The 25,061-nt window shown below is 36.9% G+C and overlaps 2 protein-coding genes across 7 annotated transcripts in view; one reads left to right on the top strand and one right to left on the bottom strand.

Moving 5' to 3' along the window:
* Positions 1 to 14,284: 14,284 nt before the first annotated feature.
* LOC128642198 (WD repeat-containing protein wdr-5.2) lies at positions 14,285 to 23,583 on the top strand. Its single transcript, XM_053694887.1, has 11 exons — positions 14,285 to 14,323; positions 15,522 to 15,709; positions 16,427 to 16,511; positions 17,098 to 17,233; positions 18,014 to 18,203; positions 20,333 to 20,441; positions 20,534 to 20,565; positions 21,023 to 21,122; positions 22,434 to 22,499; positions 22,712 to 22,804; positions 22,993 to 23,583. Exons 2-11 carry the CDS (start codon positions 15,564 to 15,566, stop codon positions 23,134 to 23,136), a joined length of 1,101 nt encoding a protein of 366 aa, XP_053550862.1. The 5' UTR covers positions 14,285 to 14,323; positions 15,522 to 15,563; the 3' UTR covers positions 23,137 to 23,583.
* Positions 23,565 to 25,061, bottom strand: part of LOC128642199 (ADP-ribosylhydrolase ARH1) — a 30,444-nt gene continuing 28,947 nt past the window's right edge. For 5 of the 6 annotated variants that reach the window (XM_053694888.1, XM_053694892.1, XM_053694890.1 and 2 more), the window contains one exon: positions 23,565 to 24,368. In XM_053694888.1, coding sequence (XP_053550863.1) covers positions 24,211 to 24,368 — 158 coding nt within the window. In that variant the 3' untranslated portion in view covers positions 23,565 to 24,210. The remainder of the gene's footprint in view (positions 24,369 to 25,061) is intronic. The other variant, XR_008399631.1, reaches the window with a different exon arrangement.

Below are 25,061 nucleotides of genomic sequence, written 5' to 3'. Positions count from 1 at the left end.
TGAGTGAAGGCACCAATCATCTGCTAGCTAGTATAGGATATGTACATATTCTCTTTTAATAAAGGATACTAAGAAAACAAAGTACATTTGAAAATAGAAATGAATGTAAAAGTTTCTTAAAATTTCATGCTCTATTTTTTTGTTTGTTTAATACTTTTTATTGAGGCATAAGATGTGACAACAATAACACAAATACCAATGATGTGAAAATAAAATTGTTATATAAAGTACAACAATTTCCAATAAAATTCAGTCAGTTACGTGACATAAATAAAAAGTAAGCCTTACAATTTTTCAATTTTTATCCAATATTTGATTGCAATTGAAACAATCTGTAGATATTCTTAACATATTTTTGTAGCAGTAATGAAATGTAAACATTTTTCAGTAAGTATATGAGATAAAACCCCTCTTATATAATAATACAAGCTGTTACTTTTTGCTAAATTGCAAATATTCAAAACATAAACCATAGGTCCAAAACATAATGATAATAGGTGATTAGAAGTAATTACATATGCAGTATCTTACGAGAAAAACTGCGAAAAACACTCTGGATGTAATGCCAGATTGTATTGGTGGATGGGAGGGAGTATAAAGTGGCAATATAGGTAAGGAGCTTGAAGCTCTAAACCAATGGCTAGTATAGATTATTGTGGAGAACATATATGTTATTACTAAGAGAGAAAAAAACAAACAAACTGCTAAAGCAAACCAATAAAGTACAGAGCACTCCCTCGGCCGCTGGCAATCTCTATGTATTAACCATATAAGAAGCAGTATTAAAAAGAAAAAGGGCATGGAGGGGAGAAATTTAACTAGTACAAATAATGGTTATTTCTGGAGCCAGCTAAATGTAAAGTGTGTACCCAGGATCATATAACATACATGAGAACTATAGAAGTGTTGGAACATATAAATAAACATATAGATACATATATGTATAGAGCCAGCTGTACAATATTTCAATAACAAAGGCGTATCAGAATCATGATTTGAGGGATCTCTTTAAGCAAACTATAAAAAACACCTCTCAGTGTAGAATGGCAAGATGATCCCTCCGGTGCTTACAATACCTATGCTCCAGCCATCTAGCACTATAAGGAACCATATAGCGATAGTTATGGGTAAAGGGAATTTTAATGCAATATCTACTAACACATAAAGCTATGCTAACAGTGGGACCATCGAATAAGTGGGCACTATGGGCATACTAAAGTAATTCCATGGAAGAGCTTGAATCTGGTACTGCTGTTATAAGGATTAGAATGCATTTTAACAGTTTTTCACCACTAGAGGGTGTTAGTTCACGTATTTCATATAGATAACACTGTGCTTGTGCACGTGAAGTTATCTGGGAGCAGGCACTGATTGGCTAGACTGCAAGTCTGTCAAAAGAACTGAAATAAAGGGGCAGTTTGCAGAGGCTTAGATACAAAGTAATCACAGAGTTTAAAAGTAAAAATTCTGGTGTAGACTGTCCCTTTAAGTCCTGCCTTCTGGGTACGGCCCTATACCCATTAACAAGTGAGTTAAACTAGGTATCAATAGTAATGAGGGATTAAGGTGCAAATCAAATAATCAATCCATGGTATACAACAGGCGGAGATATTTTACCATAAGCTCATTTGTGTGTTTCAAAATAAAGGTAATAGTAATGCTCAAGTTATGAGTGTAAATTATCACCCTGTATAGTCAAACAGGGGTTGCCAAGGATTTATAGTGGAATACCCCATAAGGGGATTGTGATAATAAAATATAGAATATCATCTGAGTGGTACATATATACATTGAATGAATGAGAGAGACATAATGACATGCCCAACATTGCAGTACACCTTTTATATTCCAATACAATACTTATTATAAAGACAATGTTGAAGTCGAAGATAGACAACTATTAGTATAAAGCTATACCCAGGAAAATATCTCTGCGTTGCTATAAGTATCATTTATAGAAGCCATACTATCACCGCACAGTAGGTAAACGTGTTTATATGCAAACGTGAATAACTTGACTATATAAGCGTCCTGAGTCTCAAGCTAAAAGCCTTCACAATTATACAATAGGAGAGGAAGAAAGAAACCTTATAAAACAAAAGAACAATGCGTAGGGATTCATAAATTTAAAACTGAATAGAACACGCAGCAGCTAACTTACTGCTCAGATGTAACAAAGTAAACATATTCACAAAATAATCTTTAAAGAAGTCCCAGTGACCACTTATATTTCTCTCATTGTTAGAACGGAAGTTATATACAAATTAAACGATGCCACTTCGATAGCCACAAGCAGCACATCACACCTGCTGTATAAGTCCCAGCAATGATCGGCAGCCCCCAAGGGAATTGTTGCTCGTTGTGCGGTATACTAACAGCCTTTCACACTTGTTGTCCTGTGTCACCCAGCCGATCCTCTCCAGCCTGTACACCCTGAAGTACCATGGACTGGGGATCGATTTCTTTTTGCCTGCTTTAACTAATTGTCTTGTCGCCTGTGCAGTGACATGTGTCTCGATCTCGGCCACCAGTGTAGGATTCTGCATAACTGGCTTACAACTACCAGGGATCGATACATCAACCCGCACCGAGCATACACCTGTACCTGTCTCTCCAATCTCCCCCCATAGGAGAAGAGGTCCCACTCCATACAGAGTCATCTTGCTCCAGTCCATCCGGGAGCAGATCATCTAGAGCCATCTGAGACATCACTGGGGGACCTATATCGGGTAAGTCTAAAGCTGCTTGCAAAGACTCTGCAAAGGAAAGCTGGTACTCCTGAATCAGCTTCTTAATGTCGTCCAGTAAGTGGAAAACGGGTGCCGTAGTGATCCTGATTGCCATGACGCAGCAGCGCCGTGTTGTTAATAATACACAAGAGAGGTCACACTGGGGCTCTGTTTCTATGTAAAAAAGCGTTATAGCATCTCCGTTGCTGGAAGCCGCAAGTCAGAAGCTCTCTTTAGCTCCACCGCCGTTGTAGATATGATAGGTCCTTACTGCTATAGAGTGTCTTTTAGGGCCTTTCTTCTCGCTTAATTAAAAGATGGCCGCTTTCAAAAAGGCCTCACCTCACATCGGCACCATAACAGGCTGAATTTCAGTAATCTTCAATGATCCCCCTAGCCACAGAATTCACATTTGAGGTCTGTGGACTGTTGGATACCTGGTAGATGTTAAAGTAACTGAGCTGAACGGCCGAATATAGAGATATTAGCAATACATAGCCAGAGCTATAGCATCTTGCCCCGTTCAGACTCAGAGCTAGCTCCGCCCCCTTCATGCTCTATTTTAATCTTGCAAGTTTATTTTTTACTTCCCTATCCTTTTAAAGAGACCCCAATGTATTTTTTTCATTGTTGCATTGAAAAGAGAGCATTTTGAGATGTATTACAGTTTTTGATTTTTTGGTTTAAAGGGAAAGTCTTGTATCTAAGCCTCTGCAGACTGCCTCCTTATCTCATTTTTTTAACAACTTGCATGTCAATCAGTGCTGACTCATACATAACTCCACAGGAGTGAACACAATTTATCTATATGGCACACATGAACTAGCACTTTCTAGCAGTGAAAATCTGTCAAAATGCAGTGAGATAAGAGGAGGTCTTCAAGGGCTTATAAAATATGAGCCTACCTTGGTTTAGCTTTCAACAAAGAATAGCAAGGGAACAAAGCAAATTTGATGATAAACGTAAATTGGAAAGTTGTTTAAAATTGCATACCCTATGTGAGTCATAAAAGTTGACTTTTTAGTAGATTGTCCCTTTAACAGATGTTTCTCTATGGAGAATATTATTTTTGTTTGTTTCTTTGCTTGTGAGATATGTTCAATGATAGGGCTATGGGAACTCTGCTAATCAGCCAGTAAGTCATCAGTCCTTAAGGACCAGTTTGTACACAGACATGCACTTCACAATTAAAATAATCAGCTCTAACAAACATTTCTCAAGCAAAAATTTGTGGGGGGTTTTAGTTTTTTTTTCACTTTTAAGCTCTATTGTACTTAAAGGGACAGTATACTGAAAAATAGTTTTTCTCTTAATGTGTTTACAATTGCTTTTTTTACCAACTGTAGAGTAAAAATTATTTTATTTTTTTGTGTATATTAAAGCCCTGGTTTTGTGTTTTGAAGCCACAACCTAATAAAATGGGCTGAGCTTGTAGGTATAATAAGATCTCATTACTTTATCACATTGTGTAAATATACATGTCTGTATCTTATATATGTATTTATAATCAGATCTCATTACTGCATCACATTGTGTACATATACCTGCTTCTGTACATATACGTGTGTCTTTATCTTATATCTGTAGGTATAATCAGATCTCATTACTTTATCACATTGTGTACATATACATGTGTCTATCTTATATCTGTAGGTATAATCAGATCTCATTACTTTATTACATTGTGTACATATACATGTGTCTTTATCTTATATCTGTAGGTATAATCACATCTCATTACTTTATCACATTGTGTACATATACATGTGTCTTTATCTTATATCTGTAGGTATAATCAGATCTCATTACTTTATCACACTGTGTACGTGTACATTCTTCTTTATCTTATATCTGTAGGTATAATCAGATCTCAGTACTGAATCACATTGAGTACATATACATGTGTCTGTATCTTATATCTGTAGGTATAATCAGACCTCATTACTTTATCACATTGTGTACATATACATGTGTCTTTATCTTATATCTATAGGTATAATCAGATCTCATTACTGTATCACATTGTGTACATATACATTCTTCTTTATCTTATATCTGTAGGTATAATCAGACCTCATTACTGTATCACATTGTGTACATATACATGTGTCTTTATCTTATATCTATAGGTATAATCAGATCTCATTACTGTATCACATTGTGTACATATACATGTGTCTTTATCTTATATCTGTAGGTATAATCAGATCTCATTACTGTATCACATTGTGTACATATACATGTGTCTTTATCTTATATCTGTAGGTATAATCAGATCTCATTACTTTATCACATTGTGTACATATACATGTGTCTTTATCTTATATCTGTAGGTATAATCAGATCTCATTACTTTATCACATTGTGTACATATACATGTGTCTTTATCTTATATCTGTAGGTATAATCACATCTCATTACTTTATCACATTGTGTACATATACCTGCTTCTTTATCTTATATCTGTAGGTATAAGCAGATCTCATTACTGTATCACATTGTGTACATATACATGTGTCTTTATCTTATATCTGTAGGTATAATCAGATCTCATTACTTTATCACATTGTGTACATATACATGTGTCTTTATCTTATATCTGTAGGTATAATCACATCTCATTACTTTATCACATTGTGTACATATACCTGCTTCTTTATCTTATATCTGTAGGTATAATCAGATCTCATTACTTTATCACATTGTGTACATATACATGTGTCTTTATCTTATATCTGTAGGTATAATCACATCTCATTACTTTATCACATTGTGTACATATACCTGCTTCTTTATCTTATATCTGTAGGTATAATCAGATCTCATTACTTTATCACATTGTGTACATATACATGTGTCTTTATCTTATATCTGTAGGTATAATCAGATCTCATTACTTTATCACATTGTGTACATATACATGTGTCTATATCTTATATCTGTCGATATAATCAGATCTAATTACTTTATCACTTTGTGTACATATACATGCTTCTTTATCTTATATCTGTCCATAAAACAATCACCAGTACTTGGAGAGAACAATGGAAAATCAGCATTTTATTACCTTATCTTTGCTATATCCCACAGGGAGTGTAATTTCTTCTGCTGGCTGTGTTTACAAAGCTTATCTATAGCTTGGACCTGCGGCCACAAACTTTCAGTATAGGTTGGGATACCACAGGCTAAATCAACTATTTCAAATACCAATAAAAGGGTAAAGGAGCTACTTGTGAACAATTTAATACACTCCAGCAGGTAAAGTGGATCATTGGGAACAAATTAAAGGGGACAACATTTTTAAGTAAACTGTCCCTTTAAGAAAATGACATTTTTAAATACCCTCTTTTAGGTTAAACATAGTAACAGTAAACAAAATGATTACACAGTTACTTTAAGTTGCAAAATTTCACTTTTTATATTTCTGTATTTTAACTTCAATACTCAATACATTGTTTCATATTTCTGATATACAGTACAGGTATACCTCACTCATACAGCGGGTTAGGGACCGGGAGCCCAACTGTAAATTGAAAACTGCCTTAAAGTGAAACAATGTGGTTTTAACTTTCTTTTCACTTGTCAGTGTGTTTAAAGACTTTAAAACATGTTTGAATTAACATCTATTAGGGGTGCAATAGCGCTACGTTTAGTTTAACACAAGCACAGCACAGTATTCAATAAAAACTGTACCTGTCAAATAGTGACAATTACTGTAGTAAACTTTGCCAGACTACAACACCAATACACAGATTGCCCTGTAATGCTGTAAAAAGGGTGAATTGCGCATAACAAAATGGTGCCAGTCACTTTTCTTGCAATCTCACAATCATTACAGCACTGTTTCAAAATCCTTGGAGATTGAACATCAGCTCTACAAAGCGCTGTATTAGCGAACCGTTGTAAAGTGAAGCGCTGTAATGTGAGGTATACGTGTATTTAGAATATGAAATTCAAACAATAACAAAAAACATGCAGTATATTTTTTATACATTTTTTACACTGTTTTTGAAATTATCAAGGTAAAATACTGATTGCCAATACACTGACATATATTCACAGACACTGGCACACTCGCATACATACAACACACAAACACGCATATAAATAATACTCACACAAACACTCACACATACAAAAACACACACAAACATTACACTTACAAAGACAAACATTACACACAGACAAACACACACAAACATTACACTTACACAGACAAACATTACACACATACAAAAACACACACAAACATTACACTTACACAGACAAACATTACACACAGACAAACACACACAAACATTACACTTACACAGACAAACATTACACACATACAAAAACACACACAAACATTACACTTACACAGACAAACATTACACACAGACAAACACACACAAACATTACACTTACACAGACAAACATTACACACATACAAAAACACACACAAACATTACACTTACACAGACAAACATTACACACAGACAAACGCACACGAACATAACACTTACACAGACAAACATTACACACATACAAAAACACACACAAACATTACACTTACACAGAAAAACACACACAAACATTACACACAGACAAACATAACACTTACACAGATAAACACACATTGCCAAAGTTAAGAATGTCACTCAAACTTGCAAAATCCTAGGGTTCAAGAGTCTGCTTAGTAGAAATATAAAATTTGCACTGCTATGTGCTTACGTCGGGTAGCAAAAGGCTACTGCTCCTTAGCAAGGACCAAGTCATATAACCACAAAAGGTTATTGGAGTTTTAGAATATTTCATTATGACCCTGAAATATTGATATTTAAAACTCTAATAAAAAGCTTTACATAGATTCAGGAACAAGTGCATTACTGGGAATAATGAAAGTCAGAGATTTTAGCAAATGATCCATAAACATTAGAAAGATTGGAAGATTACTGGTTTGAGCCCTTTTACCGGTTTGGTCCATTTTAAACATTTGCTAAATTTGTTCACAAATAGGCTCTTTATGCAATTGGTCTTCCAAGTGCTTGGGGATGCTCTACCTTTCAGATCCCATATCTCAGTCCCCACACCACATAGAGGAACAAGAGACCATTTGTCAGAACCATAATCAAACAGAACAAAATCAGGGGGTGGGTGGAGTATGCATTCTGTTGCTTTAGTAATACAGTGGGAGAAGAGACCTCTCATATGAACGAGGGAGGCGCTACCATTCAAATGAGTGATTTGATGTCATTATAGCTATCAAGTGATTGTAATAATGATATGGCATAACCCAGTAGTCTCATGCTTTTGCGTTGTTGTGTCAGCGCATATAGATCCATATTTCTTTGATCTAATAAAAATTGTAGTTATCCAGCAAAATTGGAGAATTGGATATACATGTAAAAATAGGTTATATTTGTTAATATTTTGTTCTATTAGTTTATACTGGGTTTGTCATTTTTTTGTTATTTTTCCCTATGGCAAATGAATTTGCCAGTGATAAGAGCATGCATACTTAAAACCTTTTTGGTAAAATGTACATAGGAATCATTCATTTCCTTTCCCATGGGAACTGGATTTAAACAGCCCAAGCAGGTCGGTTTACTCTTCATCCGGTGTAATATGTAACCGTACCCATATTCAACTTGAGACTCTTGTTATGGTAAAGTTTCTGTGAGTTTAGCTGAGGTTGCACTAGCTGGGTCACTTGTTAATAGGCTTGGTTCAGTGGAGTGCTATATCACTGGTGCCTCCGTACCCAGGAACAGGAACTTTACATTTTATTTTGTAGAAAACTGAACTTTTTATTCTAAGATGATCTATAATCATTGTATTTATTGCACAGATGGCCGAGTTTTAACTCATCAGTATCACCATCCAGATTTAAAGATTTGGGGCTGGATATTTGTATTTCCAATGGATGCCTTTTTTACTCGGTGTCAAACAGAAAATATGAACGGATTATTCCAGCAATCAGTTTAATTTTGGGACTCTGGCCAGTCGTGCTGTGTATGTACTGTATATGCGGTTAGCTCATTGCTTAGACAGTAGGCTGTGTATGTACTGTATATGCGGTTAGCTCATTGCTTAGACAGTAGGCTGTTGAGAATAATCTGAAATGCTCATTTGATGAATATCCTATATATTTTTGAGTTCTTATCTTTTTTTTTATCCCCTAGAAAAAAAATAACTAAGGGTACATTTTTATTTTATATTTAAAAAAATATATATTTTTTATTAAAACCTTTTAAAAACATCAAAACTGATCTATAACTAGACAAAATTGATAGACATTCATGGGTTTATATGCCTATATATTATTGTTGTATATAATAAATAAACATTAAAGCGAGTGAATGTGCATGAATGAGATTGAAATTGTGAGTTGTTGTGACTGAATGTAGTGGGTTATGTGAATAAAAAGGAGAATAAGGGAAATAAAGTAGAATCTACAGAATAAACAATATGGCTAAGTGCGGTGAAAGATGTAAATAAAACCTACATGAGTGAACTTATAACTGAATGTAGTGACTAAGACCCTGATTCCATAAAGTTCTTTGGTCTGGTCTTGGTATATATATATACACTCATATATACATGTCAAAGCCAGATGTGTGTAAGTGTGCCAAGGATACAGGTCATTTATGTAAATTCATCAAATCAGGCGTTAAAGGAACACTGAAGACAAAATTAAACTGTCATGATTTAGATAGAGCAGCAATTTTAAACAACTTTCCAATTTACTTTTATTAACACAATGTGTACAGCCTTTTTATATTTACACATTTTGAGTCACCAGCTCCTACTGAGCATGTGCAAGAATTCACAAAATATAAGTATATGCATTTGTGATTGGCTGAGGGCTGTCACATGGTACAGGGGGAGTGGAAATAGACATAACTGAAATTTATCAGAAAAAAATCTACTGCTTTTTATCATATCAATTTGTTAATTATGCAAATCTACTGTATTTTTTGGTCTATAGCTTTTAAACCTGCTTCAATAGGAGAAAATGTTGCTATTTAAGCTTTTCTAAATTCTGATTCAAGATATGTTGTATATATCATTAATTGTAGTGAGTTACAATGCACCGGTTGCACAAGCCATAAAACACTGACACAGTGGGGGGGGGGGGGGGTTCACAATATTAGAAAGGTTTTTAAAACACAGTTTATCATGACACTATGTCCAGAAACATTGGGGTAATGTTTTCAAGATAACCCCTATAGAATATATACCACCAAGTCGCAAACACAAACTTTTAATTAGCCTTAGACAGATTACAAACTTTAAATTCCTAATTTCTTTACTCAACTTTATTTTCACCCTCACACTTAGGGCCGGATGATATAAACTTCACTTGATCCAACGTAGTATTTCTCGCAGGGGTCCCCTCGTGAATATAATCTTTAAAAAGGGCCAGTTCATGCAAATTGGGAACTTAATTGCTGCTTTCCATCTCTTGCTTACATAGCTTTTCTATAGAGAACACTAAAGTACTCAAATGTTCAGTATAAGTGGTGGTTTCAACAGTCAAAAGCAGCTATTTTAAATCACAAAATAAAAGTAAAGGAGCTAATTATAAGCAATTTTATACACTTCAGTGTGGAAACAGATCATTGGAAACAAATCAAAGTGGATACTATTTTACAGTACAATGCCCCTTTAATTTCTTGATAAGCACAAAATGATGTTCCTCCTCTTTAAATACCATATCCTACTCCTGCACTTTCATACAGCCTCCTACACCTAATGTCAGCTCGGCAAACTGAAAGTCCTTAGAGTCACTGAGGCTGTAAGCACAATAAAATGCATACGTTATGCTGGGGATCCTTCTTATTCAGCATGGAGGGCTGTGTGCTGGGTTAGACAGGGTCTAGAGGATCACATAGGACCTGAGGACACTGATAGGTCTGGGGTGGTGTCATGTACCCCCTATGCATTACTGTAGCACTCACCAGGGGTGTAACTAAACCTCACTGGGCCCCTCCATTTCAACAATGCCCTTTCTGTCTGTTTGAAATCAACAGAATCAGAGCCAGCAATCATATACTGTAGGAGTCAGAGAAGCTCCTTGTCATTGATTGTGAGTCGTTCTGTACAAATATGGAGGGCACACTGTGACGGCCATCTTGGAAACCCTGCCACCATATTTGTTAAGGTAAAATACTGTGAGTCCTGTGTGGGGCGGGAGGGGGGGGGCACATAGAGGGATCAGGTATGATGCAAGCAGATATACTAAGTCTCGGTATATCTAAGTATTCTTTAAGTCATACACTCACATTTACTCACCCACGTTGAGTACAGGCATATTTTGTAAGTGTAGTCATTTATTTCCTTACCTCTAGCCCAAACCTCACCTTTCTCTCTGTAACAAAACCAATACTGATTGAGGACCAGTAGGGCCCCTAGAGAGGGGGGGGGGGGGCAGGTATTGATTGAAAACTCCAAGGTGCCCCATGCCCTGAATTTGCAGCTAGAGCCTTTTCATACGGTCAGTGATCTACACAGAGGAGGGAAAGGTGGGAAAAGGAGGTTAAGAAAACAAACGTAAGAAGAGATATCAGACAATGAGGCCCCTCCAGTACCCCCTGCACTCTTGATATCAAGTTATATGGTCTACTCTCTGCACCCTCTGTATGCCCCAGAACCACCCCTGATGGTAAATCCTGCAGTGGAGGTTCTACTTTTTGCTGAGATTAAACAAAATAACCTCCCCCAGTCAATTATATCTTAACCCAGCCTGTAACTCCCATAGGCCACCCTCACTAGTTGATTAAAGGAATAGTAAACCCAATTTTTTTTCTGTCATGATTCAGATAACGCAGCAATTTTAAGCAACTTTCTAATTTACTCCTATTATCAACTTTTCTTTGTTCTCTTGCTATTTTTATTTGAAAAGCAAGAACGAAAGCTTAGAAGCCGGCCCATTTTTGGTTAAGCACTTGGGATTTATCAGCAAGCGCTATCCAGGGTGCTGAACCATTAATGGGCCATCTCCTTGGCTTAGATTCCTGCTTTTTCAAATAAAGATAGCAAGAGAAATCAGAAAAAAATGATAATAGGAGTAAATTAGAAAGTTGCTTAAAATTGCTGCTCTATTTGAATCATGAAAGAAAAAAATGTGGGTTTACTATTCCTTTAAGGACCACCTGCAACCATTGGCTGCTGCAACTGAAGTCTGGGAGGTCAGTCCAGTCTCAGTGAGTCTAGTGAAGTGAAACAAATAAGCATTTTACTTCCATCTATTGCGTCTGTAGGCTTCTTACATTGTCCTTCCTCTAATTCTACTTGTTCAGGGGTCACTTTTTATACATAAAGTCACTAACCCCATCATGCTGCTCACACGCTCTCATCTATTTAACAGAATGTGACTTTCCTTACACAATGCCAAACCCACTATCTACTTACTCATCCTTTCCCACCTGGGCTACTGTAACTGTCCCTAAACAAGGACATCACCTCTCTCCGTCCCTGTTTTATAAGTGCTTCTAGTACCCCACCTCTGAGCAGGATAGTGATCATTTTCAGTAAAGTGGATCAGATGAAATTGCATTATTTCTTTATATGTTTTCCTGTTTTATATTTTTACTCCACTTCATAAGGATATTTAAAATTATTTATTAAATAAAAAGAATGTAATTTTCCAACTTGTCCACCAGATGGCATTGCATTATAGTAATCTGGATAACCCATCAGTTAATCTGCAATATAATATGTATACCATGTATGCTTCATTATTGATTATGTTACATTTAAAGGGATATGAAACCCAAAAATTATTATTATTATTTTTGCAATTCAATCAGAGCATACAATTTTAAAAAATGTCCAATTTACTTCTATTATCAAATTTGATTTATTCCCATGGTATTCTTTGTTAAACAGATATCCCTTTCCCTCCTAACAAGACAGCTACTAACAATTTAGACTGCTCTCTAGTAAATTACACAGCTTTCCCTCCTAATGAGACAGCTACTAACAGTTTAGACTGCTCTCTAGTAAATTACATAGCTTTCCCTCCTAATGAGACAGCTACTAACAGTTTAGACTGCTCTCTAGTAAATTACACAGCTTTCCCTCCTAATGAGACAGCTACTAACAGTTTAGACTGCTCTCTAGTAAATTACACAGCTTTCCCTCCTAATGAGACAGCTACTAACAGTTTAGACTGCTCTCTAGTAAATTACACAGCTTTCCCTCCTAATGAGACAGCTACTAACAGTTTAGACTGCTCTCTAGTAAATTACACAGCTTTCCCTCCTAATGAGACAGCTACTAACAGTTTAGACTGCTCTCTAGTAAATTACACAGCTTTCCCTCCTAATGAGACAGCTACTAACAGTTTAGACTGCTCTCTGGTAAATTACACAGCTTTCCCTCCTAATGAGACAGCTACTAACAGTTTAGACTGCTCTCTAGTAAATTACACAGCTTTCCCTCCTAATGAGACAGCTACTAACAGTTTAGACTGCGCTCTAGTAAGTTACACAGCTTTCCCTCCTAATGAGACAGCTACTAACAGTTTAGACTGCTCTCTAGTAAATTACACAGCTTTCCCTCCTAATGAGACAGCTACTAACAGTTTAGACTGCTCTCTAGTAAGTTACACAGCTTTTCCTCCTAATGAGACAGCTACTAACAGTTTAGACTGCTCTCTAGTAAATTACATAGCTTTCCCTCCTAATGAGACAGCTACTAACAGTTTAGACTGCTCTCTAGTAAGTTACACAGCTTTTCCTCCTAATGAGACAGCTACTAACAGTTTAGACTGCTCTCTAGTAAATTACACAGCTTTCCCTCCTAATGAGACAGCTACTAACAGTTTAGACTGCGCTCTAGTAAGTTACACAGCTTTCCCTCCTAATGAGACAGCTACTAACAGTTTAGACTGCTCTCTAGTAAATTACACAGCTTTCCCTCCTAATGAGACAGCTACTAACAGTTTAGACTGCTCTCTAGTAAATTACACAGCTTTCCCTCCTAATGAGACAGCTACTAACAGTTTAGACTGCTCTCTAGTAAATTACACAGCTTTCCCTCCTAATGAGACAGCTACTAACAGTTTAGACTGCTCTCTAGTAAATTACACAGCTTTGCCTCCTAATGAGACAGCTACTAACAGTTTAGACTGCGCTCTAGTAAGTTACACAGCTTTCCCTCCTAATGAGACAGCTACTAACAGTTTAGACTGCTCTCTAGTAAATTACACAGCTTTCCCTCCTAATGAGACAGCTACTAACAGTTTAGACTGCTCTCTAGTAAATTACACAGCTTTCCCTCCTAATGAGACAGCTACTAACAGTTTAGACTGCGCTCTAGTAAGTTACACAGCTTTCCCTCCTAATGAGACAGCTACTAACAGTTTAGACTGCTCTCTAGTAAATTACACAGCTTTCCCTCCTAATGAGACAGCTACTAACAGTTTAGACTGCTCAGTTACCCAGTTTCCCTCTGGGTTTAGTGAAGTGACTTTTTTTTTGATTGACAAAAACTCCACCAATACAAGACCAGCACAGTATGGTGATCCCGCCCATGACATCATTACCTGCTGGTTGCTATGAGATACCGAGAAGCTGCTAAGTAAACAAAACTGAAGGAGCAGTCTAGTGAGTATGATATTGGGCTACATGTTATAACAGACTAATTATAATAAGCAGGGTTTAATCACGGGCTAATTATAATCACGGGATACTATAGATGCACATCCTGCTTGTAAGAATCTGTGGCTACTTCTGGGAGCTGATACAATTACATGTAATATATTAAATTAGATTCTATAGGGTGCCTCTCACAGATAATCTGCACCACGTGCTGCCAGTGACAGCTTTATAGACATTATTGGTATTTGCTGGTTCCATAGTCAGTAAATGTGTTATTTGTGTGTTAGTCTGACAGTGTAGCTGTGTGTAATTAACCATTTGACTGATGGAAATGTCTGTATCATCCATTTATAAAATGTTCAAATTGCAATTTTAAAGGGACATTCTGTTGTAATAATTCCTTATAGCATTATATTATTAAACAATACTTGGTATTTAAACCCTGCAATGGGATAAATGCATAGTTAGAGGGGAGTTTGATTACTCTACTATTGCTTTAACAGAGCTATGTGTTTAACACCTGCAAAATATATAGTTCAAGGGACGTGAAACCCAAAAATGTTCTTTTAATGATTCAGATAGAGCATACAGTGTTAAACAAACTTTTTACTTCTATTATCTTATTTGCTTCCTCCTCTTGGTATCCTTTGTTGAAAAGCATACCTAGGTAGGCTCAGGAGCTTGAAGCCAGCTGCTTGATAATAGAAGTAAATTGGAAAGCTGCTTTATCTGAATTATTACAGAAAAACATTGGGTTTCATGTTTCAAGTCCTGCAGGGTCCTAGCTGAACATTACAGCTGCCAATCAGCAGCCATGTTCAGCTCATGATTAGCAGTGCATTGCTGTTTTGGAGCTGATTTTAATTATGTGTTTAAACCCTGTGCTATACTAAAATGCCCAACATTAGAGCTTTTTTTATTGATTCTTTATACTCCTTATGTCCCTTTAAAGTACCCCACAAGTATGCCACTCCTGATTGGCTCTACAGACATGTTCCTCAGGAGCAGCACTGAGTGCAAATTTAACTATGGGTTTAACCACTGCAATAATTTGTTTAATAATAAAATAATCCAACAAAGTGTATTATTGTATTATTACAGTAGAATGTCTATATATTTTCACAGATTTTGTTTTTGCTATTTTAGATATACAGATAATTTTGTTTGCAGGTCCCACTACTGCTTTTTTCTCTCCTTTGTTTAGTGAAATTCTCAATTAATTGAGAGTCACAGAGGATCGTGCAAGATGTCGGGGCTGCTGGTGACACCGAGATGGAAGGAGATCCCGAGCCGGCTGTCAAGTCATGTTTCTGTCCCAGAGGACACTTGGGAACCCCAGGAACCTCCTCCAGAACCCAGCACCGAGGGGGATCTTCAGCTGGAGAGGGTGATGTGAGTGTGGGAATTCCCCCTGTCTATTACCTTGAATGAATAGTAAAGTTAAATGAAGTTTTAATAGAGCATGTCCTTATACGCAAACTCCTGAGCTTACAAAGGTTTACTCTTCACCAAAGAACAACAAGAGAACAAAACACATTTGATAATGAAGTAAATTGTAAGTTTGTTTGTTGATTTTTTTCCAATTTTTAAATCTAAACCATGAATGTTTAATTTTGACTTTAGTGTCCCTTTAATCTTCTAAATTAATGATCCTTGCTTATCTTTTGGTGGCGCATGAGGCCTCTATCTGCCCATTTATTTGTAAGAAATATGAGATGAATATGAGTTACAGTTGGTGAAGGTGAAGTATTCAGGGGGCAGCACAAAAACGAAATACACCACCGGTAAAGGAGAAGGGCAGCGAATGTACAGGGTTTGGTTGCATTTGTATGGACCTGGGGGAGAATGTTGCATTTCTAGGGCTGATCTGTGCTTTCATTTTTTATTGTAAAACGGGCCAGGTTTGGGATTCGGTTTTTTAAATCCCTCATAAACTATCTGTATGGCTGAATTAGCTTGGGGAAAACAGCTCTAAATAAATGTGAAATTGTCACAACTGACCCATATCCAAAGTCTGTGACTAGGTCCCCAAATGTGACACATCCCAGCAAACCTGAGAACCCTCTCCCCTCTCTTGTGCCTGTCTGTAATTCTGTCTTATCTCTGCAGTGAATGTGATGAGGAGGTGATGACCTGCAGATTTAACCCTTCTGGGACTCTTCTGGCTGTTGGACTTCTCAGTGGTGTAATAAAGGTAAGCAGCGCTTTATATAATAATTATACGCTTCTGCAGGTATAGTGAGTCAGTCCAACCTCTGCTCTACCGTAACGTCATAGCCTCTTACTGGATCTGCAGTGGCGAGGAAAGTGTGTTTAGAGGTATAGTGAGCACCAGATATGAAGTGTGTATGTGTATACTACCGTGTGTCTGCAGGTATAGTGAGTATGCGTATAATATTGTGTGTCTGCAGGTATACTCAGTAACAGACGGGTATTGCATATGTATACTACTGTGTGTCTGCAGGTATACTCAGTAACAGAAGGGTATTGCATATGTATACTACTGTGTGTCTGCAGGTATACTCAGTAACAGAAGGGTATTGCATATGTATACTACTGTGTGTCTGCAGGTATACTCAGTAACAGAAGGGTATTGCATATGTATACTACTGTGTGTCTGCAGGTATACTCAGTAACAGAAGGGTATTGCATATGTATACTACTGTGTGTCTGCAGGTATACTCAGTAACAGAAGGGTATTGCATATGTATACTACTGTGTGTCTGCAGGTATACTCAGTAACAGATGGGTGTAGCATGTGTACTACTTTGTGTCTGCAGGTATACTCAGTGACAGATGGGAGTTGCGTTCACTGCCTAAAGGATGATCAGACGGTCATTGAGCATCTTCCTGTCACCTCCATCCGATTCCTCCCCAACAGAAGTGACTCCCAAGGGGACCTATTTGTGGCCACATGTGAGATCAGTGTGTTGTTATATGTTAGTGTGTAGCACAGAAGCCATATGCACGTGCACACGAACCCCCCTCTCATCCTTCGTTATACAGTTTGGTGCCAAAAATAGTATTAGTTCCCTAAACTCTGCTCCCTCCAGCTCTAAATACTGTAAGAACAAGGGGACACGTGTGCACTGACAGAGAAATAATGCAAGTCACATTAACGCCATATTCAAAACCATAAAACCACAGGCACCCACTATTTAAGTCAAGCAACTGTATAAATAACACACATTTGTTGTCATATACATGACGCTTCCCCAGATGCATAGATTGTTGCAGTAAACAACATGGCCTTGCATTTTTTTTCACACCTATGGCAGCCATTTTGTCTAGAATTATATTAAAAAAAAAAAACACAGGCTTGTCTTAGGCACAAAATTCTGCATAAACATACAAGCATTTTTATTTTATGCTAAAAAACTTTTACATTGTTTTCAGTCGTATCGCTAAGGTGTCTAATACTGATACATAGATGAGAATTATGGGTTGTGGTTATTTTTTACATTTCTTCATGAATAAGCATAACAATACATATATGAACAACCTATAATAGTTATATACATATACTCTCATATTATGGATGTGTTTGAAATCGGCTTTCTAAATGTCGCCTTTGTTATTGGGAAACAGAGCACATTAAGGTTGAATTCTTTATTACACCAGAATATGCAGCCCACAAAATCTAACCTGCTAATTTTCTTCTCATACATCATCAGCATTGATCTGTTTGTGTTACAGATGCGGGGGGTCGTGTGAAGTTTTGGCACCTTTCCACTCAGAGTTGCGTCCATGCTCTTCACGAAGACAGACAGACGCTAGTTACGACTTTCAGTCCCTCTGGCAAACACTTCCTGACAGCGGGATCCTCTCAAGATATCCTTGTGTATGACACTGAGACAATGGCCCGTGTCAGCGTATGTCAACCCAGGTGTGCCCCTTCCCAAAACTACAAAAACACACGTTCTATCTCCTGTCTCATTCTCCTTGTTTTCTTCCTTTTCTATACCAAGATTTTACTCTCGTTTTCATCTTTTTTTTTTTTTTTTCCTCCTTGTTTTAATTTATCACATCTTAATTCAGTGTTCAGACTTAAGACCCTCTCTATCCCTTATCCATTATGCTTTTAGGGTAAAGTACAAATGTCCAAATCCATATAAATATAGACTATAAGCCGTATACTGCCATACTAACCATTGTTAGAGTAGATGGCTATTGGGATCTACCTGCTATACGGATATGTGTTAGGTTAGACAGTCATTGGAATCCATTTATATGCATGTAAACATTTTAAAATTAAAATAATCACATGCAGGGAATAAAATGTCTATACTTCTGTCTCTTTTGTAGTGCATGTACACTTTATTTTTCTGGCCATTGATTCCCACATTCATAAAAAGGCACTTGTGCATCTAAATGGGACATTAAACACTAAAAAAAATCATTGTTTGAAATTATGTATTCAGAGCAAAGTTTAGCCTGAGAATAAATTTGTACATGTATTTTTAAAAATTCTATTAGCTGTTTAAATACTCAAACAATAAGGGTAAAGTTAGTGTCCATACAGCAGAGGGCACCGCCATATTGTAATTTAGGTTACCTTTTCTGCTGAGACCAATTAGGAATGGTTATAAATGGCTTACTAGAGTTTGTAACCAATGACTGTGCGTGTATAGCTGTGTCTGCACTCCCATGTTCAACATGAACTGGAAAGCCCACAATATTCAGAATTAAATTATAGGAAAGGAGAACAAAATAAATAATTTAAGTATATTGCAAAGTTGTTTTACTACATGTAATTAAACCGTTTATATTAATATCTTATGATGTTAAATGTCCCTTTAATAAAACTTGTGGTCCTCATCCAGCTGCAATGTTCCTGCCAAAAGGTTAGCAACAACAATCACATATCCGCGGGCAAGATCTTGTGCCAAAATCTAACCCTCCATGACATGGAGCCATAAGTATATGGTTCCATATAATATCTATTTCTGATAGGGCTGGGGTTAGGGTTAAACACATAGATGCTGAAGAGGACTATTATGAAATGTTGCCCCTCCCTGTGGTAATGTTACCTGCAATATTTTTGCTCTGCCGACTTCTCTGGCCTCATTCGGTCTAGCAACAACTGATAGCAGCCGTACTATTGTCATCGGAGAGATCTCTCTGCTGAGAACTTCACAGAAATGAGCTGTACAAAATAATGCATTTCTAAAACCATAATTATAGAGTCCCGGTGTTCCCATGTTGACATTTTATCAGAATTCCTGTGCAAACTTCATTGCTCAACTTGGATTTTCCAATTTAAGGTTGTTCCAATCTGTTAGAAACCCTCATGATAACCCACTTATTACAAGCTTCTAAAATGTGCTTGTGGCATGATAACCCGCTGTACATTACAAGGGGAAAATAAGACAGCGAACGTATCTGGAAAAAAAAAATCAAAATTTATCCGGCCTGACTTCTTGAAAAGCCATTTTGTTGGGTCTCAAGCGGTTTATTCTGCCCAATTGCACACACTCAGTTCACAAGAAAATACACACAACCTTTTGGTGTAATAAAAAGTTAAAACACAGTGCATGCTTTTAAATTCTGAGATTTGTAGTCATCGTCAGAATATTTTTGCACGGGTATTCTGATAGAATGAAGTGGGGCACCTGATTTTTCTAGTCTTTATTTTTAATTTTGGGCACATTAACCTTATAATGGTAAGTAAACAGTTAATGTAATTTGTCCCTTCCCTAATTAGGGACTGGCCCGAAAATTTTAGTGATTTGGGTATAAAACACTCTGTGTGTTTCACTTTTGTTAGTTTGAAAAGGGGGCAGGTGCCCTGAACCGTTGCTTACATGGGCTAATAAAGTTTCACATCCTGGTTTTTGGAGTGCTGTTTCCATTATTTTTTTTTTTCTCTAGTACTTATCTCACATGCTTCACTCTCCTTTTATTTATCATTTGTTTGCCTATTTCTGTTATTCTGTCAGATCCTTTCCTTCTTGCTTGCTTTGCCATATATGTAAAAATCTAGGTTTTAATACTTTTTTCCTATTTTTTGTTAAGTGCTTCTCTTACTGTGATGGACGGCCATTATTCTCGCATCTTCGGTTTAGCCTTTCACCCCCAGAGTGAGGACGACTTTATATCTGGGGGTTGGGATAACACTGTGCAGGTGAGTAGAGCGTTCCAGATGCTAAGAAAAAGATTCCACTGAGTCAGGAGTTTTTTTTTTTAAAAGACTAATTTTGCCTCTGTGTTTTGCAGTTCTGGAATATCCGTCATCCACATTCTCTACGGTAATTATGTGTATAAAAGTGATTTCAAATTGTCAGATCTCTGTATACTGTGTTTACAAATGACTTGAAATCCCTGGTATGATTGTGACCAATTAACTATAAATAATTGTGTGCACTGCTCCAAGCAATCAGTGGTTAGTGTGTAGCTGGTTTAAGCAATTTTACAGCATACTTTTTTTTTGCCTCTAGCGAGCATGGGAAAAGCACTTTTTTTTTTCACCAAAAGCATGCAAATAATGAATATTCTTATGAATATTATGAATAAAAAATACATGAATATTGCAGTTTTATTTATTAGTAAAATAATTTATGGGAATACAGTTTTTAGTTTACCTTTAATGTCCCTTTTGAAGAAGCTAATTTGTCTAAATAATATTTTCAGTACTTCAGTATCAGTTAGTGGGTCAACTACATCTAGAACAATTTCTCCCTAAAATGCTATCTTTTCCTCCAACAGGAAGATCTCCGGTCCCCATGTTTGTGGGGACGCTCTTGACATTGATGCGCAGACCAATGAAATTCTTATAGGTTCCTGGAGGAAGGAGGAAAATCTGCAGGTGATTGAGAGGTTGGGACGAGGGAACAACAGGAGGAAATAGTAACAGTGCTGTAAAGGAGTAAAATAGGTCATGAAAGGAACAATAAATACTGGAGAGGCCAAGGAGAGGTGAAGAATGGTGAGATGGGAAAGGAGGTGTAGTGGGAAGTTGACTTTCGTTATTCTGATAGAACAAGGATTTTCCAGTTTATACTAAAATCTAATTAGAGCGCCACCTAGTGGTCCAAATATGTGGTGATAAATACTATTGTAAATGAATTGGCAATACTGTAAGTAAAAACTGCAGTTAAATACTGGAGAAAGCAGCTGCTATTTTAAAGCTTTGAAACAATGTAGAAAAGGGGGAAAAAAAAACATTTTTTCTCAGTTATGTTAACTCTTCTATATGAAAAATGAAACAAATTTTAAAAATATATTTTTATTACAAATATTTGGAACTACAATAATAACAGTTGGAAGAACATGCTGGTTAAACAAACATGCATACAGCGATTATAATCTACTTGTATAGAAGCATAAAGTCTCCAACAAACAGACTGACCATTAGCAAGGACTAATCTGTAAACATAAAGGGAATCCCCACAAAATAAATCATAAAAACAAATGAAATAAACAAGTAAAATGTTAATAACACATGTAAATGGAACAACAAATACTATCCCTGTAAGTGTGAACATAACACTATAATAAGAATATCATGGTACCATGGGTAGGACAATGGTTGTAAATAACGGTTGTGCATGAAAGAATATAATGTTGAGAGGAAGAGAAAGCAGAAATCACAATGCCTCCAGGCTCCGCAATCTCACCAGCTCCTATGTTATTCTTTAGAACCAATGGCTAAAGTTCACACACTTCTCCATTATTTGGCAAATAGGCTTCATAGAAGAACAGAGGGAATGGAGAGGTTACTGGAGAGAGCTGTTAGTGAATCTATCCCTGTGTAAACCAATGGTGTGATAGAGGAGAGGGAGACAAAAAAGGTGGAGATCACAATATCAGAAGAGATGAAGCTGAGAAGGTGGTGAACAGAAATCTTAGAAATAGAAGACAGAATGGATTATACAGCAATAATGTTACACAAGTAGAGAGAACTTGGGTTCTTCCTTTCTGTATCTATTTGTTTGTCTGTGTATATCGATCTATTAACTATCTCAAGTCAGGCAGCGCTTGTGTAAACAGAGCAAATGAACGAACGAGTGGAGAAAAGTGATCATAGGAGAACGGAGAAGCTATTTGCAAAGTGCAAAACAGTATCTGCAGGAGCTTCCCCAAACTAACCCCATATGTGACATTTCTCTGACTTCAGATTTGGGACGCTTATTCTTGCCAGAAGCTCCAGACTGTTCCTAATGACTACAGGGGAGCTTCCAAGGTAAGTACTTACATCTGATCACCTACAAACCACATATGTGAGCTATTGCATCCTGTCTCGGGATTTGAGCTTTTACAATAACTAAATTTATTTCTGCGATTTGCCCAGTCAAGTTGTCTGCAAACCCTATACAATTTAGGCTAAACATTATTATTTTTGTTTCTGGTTATTTCATATTTCTGACCAGTGAATATGTTTGTGCTGTTGGGCAGGTTTACAACTGTCGCTGGCTGGGCCCAAGTCACTTGATCGTAGCAGGAAGTGATATGAACATGTGCAGAATTGTTGACCGCAGTGTTTACTTGGTATTTATCAGCTGTATCTTTCTATTTATACCCAACTGCCCTTTTCTATCCACATCACTCCTGAATCTTCTATCACGTTCCTTCTCCATCTCCTTCTACTGTCATCAACTTAATTCATATTGAGTATTTCTCTGTCCGCTGCATTTATTGTTAGTCCATTAACTCTTCGTTTTCTGTACATCACACAGACTCGAGGCTGCTTGCTTGACCTTCCTGGAGGGGTTTATAGCATGGATGTCTCCACTCACAAAAACTCAACATCACCGCTTATTGCTGTGACCTCCAGCCAGAGTGTCTTCTTGCTCCACCCTACTGGGAACATAGTGCTCTAGGAAATATATCATATTTAGCCCATGATCAGTATTTAGTCTGGTTTTGTGCTTCCTGTTTTGACATCGTAGGAGCTCCTCCTTCATCGGCTGTGGAATCACTGCTGTTTATCTTAATTTTATAGAAGTCTTCCTGATCAACACTGGTGACAGTAGACGCTTTTACCCCATAGTCATACTGGAAGTTAATGTTCCTGGTTAAGATTTCCTAAAAACCATCTGTAGCTTATTCACTAAAGCTCTCTGTCTTCCTCCTTTAGAGAAGGGCCTTGTAGAACGAGACACATTTAGTGAGTTGTGCCTATTTTCTCAGATTACATTTTTCACAACTTTACAGCTGCTTCTAACCGTGATACGTTATTACACACACTGGGTAGAATTTCAGTACATTCTTTGTTATTTATTTTAATAATGTGCTTACTAATAAATAGTTCTGTTCATTACACAAAATATGTTTATTTATTATTAAGGAGAAAGACAATTATTTTTTTATGCTAACATACAGACTTTTGTCCTGTTTTTTGGGGATGTGTCGGTCCCCCAGTTCTAAATGTTTTATAACACTGGTTACCTGTGAAACAGCAATTTTGCAAAATGTGTTATTATGGTGGGAAGTTTAAAGATTAACAGGGCGTTGAGGAGAGAATATGGGGCAAAACCTATTAACTAGTTAAAGGGACATTAAACCCAAATTTTTTCTTTCATGATTCAGATGGAGAATGCCATTTTAAACAACTTTCTAATTTACTTCTATTATGTAATTTGCTTCATTCTCTTCATATTCTTTCCTGAAAAGCATATCTAGATAGGCTCAGTAGCTTCTGATTGGTGGCTGCACATAGATACCTCATGTGATTGGCTCACGCATGTGTATTGCTATTTCTTTAACAAAAGATATCTAAAGAATGAAGCAAATTAGATAGCAGAAATAAATAGGAATGTTGTTTAAAATTGTATTTGCTATCTGAATCATGGGGTTTAATGTCCCTTTAAGTAGTAGAAGGTAAAACAGGTGTGTGAGGTAAGTACTGATGGTGGAACAGAGGGAAATCTAATTAACCGAATTGACCAATCAAGCTAAAGATTCCCCCAGGCCAGCTTGTGCAAGTGATCAGCTGCTGCTTCTAGACGCTCTCTGTACTCCAGTGCATTGTAGTTTCCTTCAGGGACCCCCAAAAATCCATAAAGAGCTCCCCAACAGCAGCCGGCAATCACCCCAGTGGAGTCGCTGTCACCTGATGGAGAAGAGATGGTGAATAACCTCAAACCCAACCTAGCATTTTTTTATTAAACTATAGAACAGTGCTGTAACTTAGTCTCGCCCACCTGTATAGATAGCAGCCCTGAATAATGGTCTCCCATTTCTTGGCTACACTGGATATGCCGCAGATTCATTTGGGCATATAACTGTGCTTTATGGATCTGTGATACCTTCAGTACGATCCTCACCCCAGAGAACCATATAGTGACAGACTTAACTATCTGTGGTTACAGAGCCTACAAAACAATATGTCACAGGAACCAACACTGTATTTGTCTCTCCCCTAACCTGAATGAACTGTGCAAAATGACCTAAAGATTTGTTATAGAAGCACAAGGTGAAGTCATCTGACTCACTCTAGCCAAAAAGATCTACAGACTGGAAGGGCATAGATCTAAACACACCCACCCATCGCTAGTCCTTAAAATCCATATATGTCATTTAAAGGGATAGTAAACCCCAACATTTTCTTTTATGATTCAGATAGAACATACAATTATAAACAACTTTCCAATTGACTTCTATTATCTAATTTGCTTCATTCTCTTGGTATCCTTAGTTAAAGGAGCAGCAATGCACATTAGGTGAGCCAATAAGAGGTATTTATGTGCAGCCACCAATCAGTAGTTTGAGCCTACCTAGGTATACTTTTCAACAAAAGACACAA

The sequence above is a fragment of the Bombina bombina genome, chromosome 11, assembly GCF_027579735.1.
Source record: "Bombina bombina isolate aBomBom1 chromosome 11, aBomBom1.pri, whole genome shotgun sequence".
NCBI classification, from domain to species: domain Eukaryota; kingdom Metazoa; phylum Chordata; class Amphibia; order Anura; family Bombinatoridae; genus Bombina; species Bombina bombina.
The sequence above is the reverse complement of the archived record's forward strand: the minus strand, read 5'-3'. Positions and strand labels throughout refer to the sequence as shown.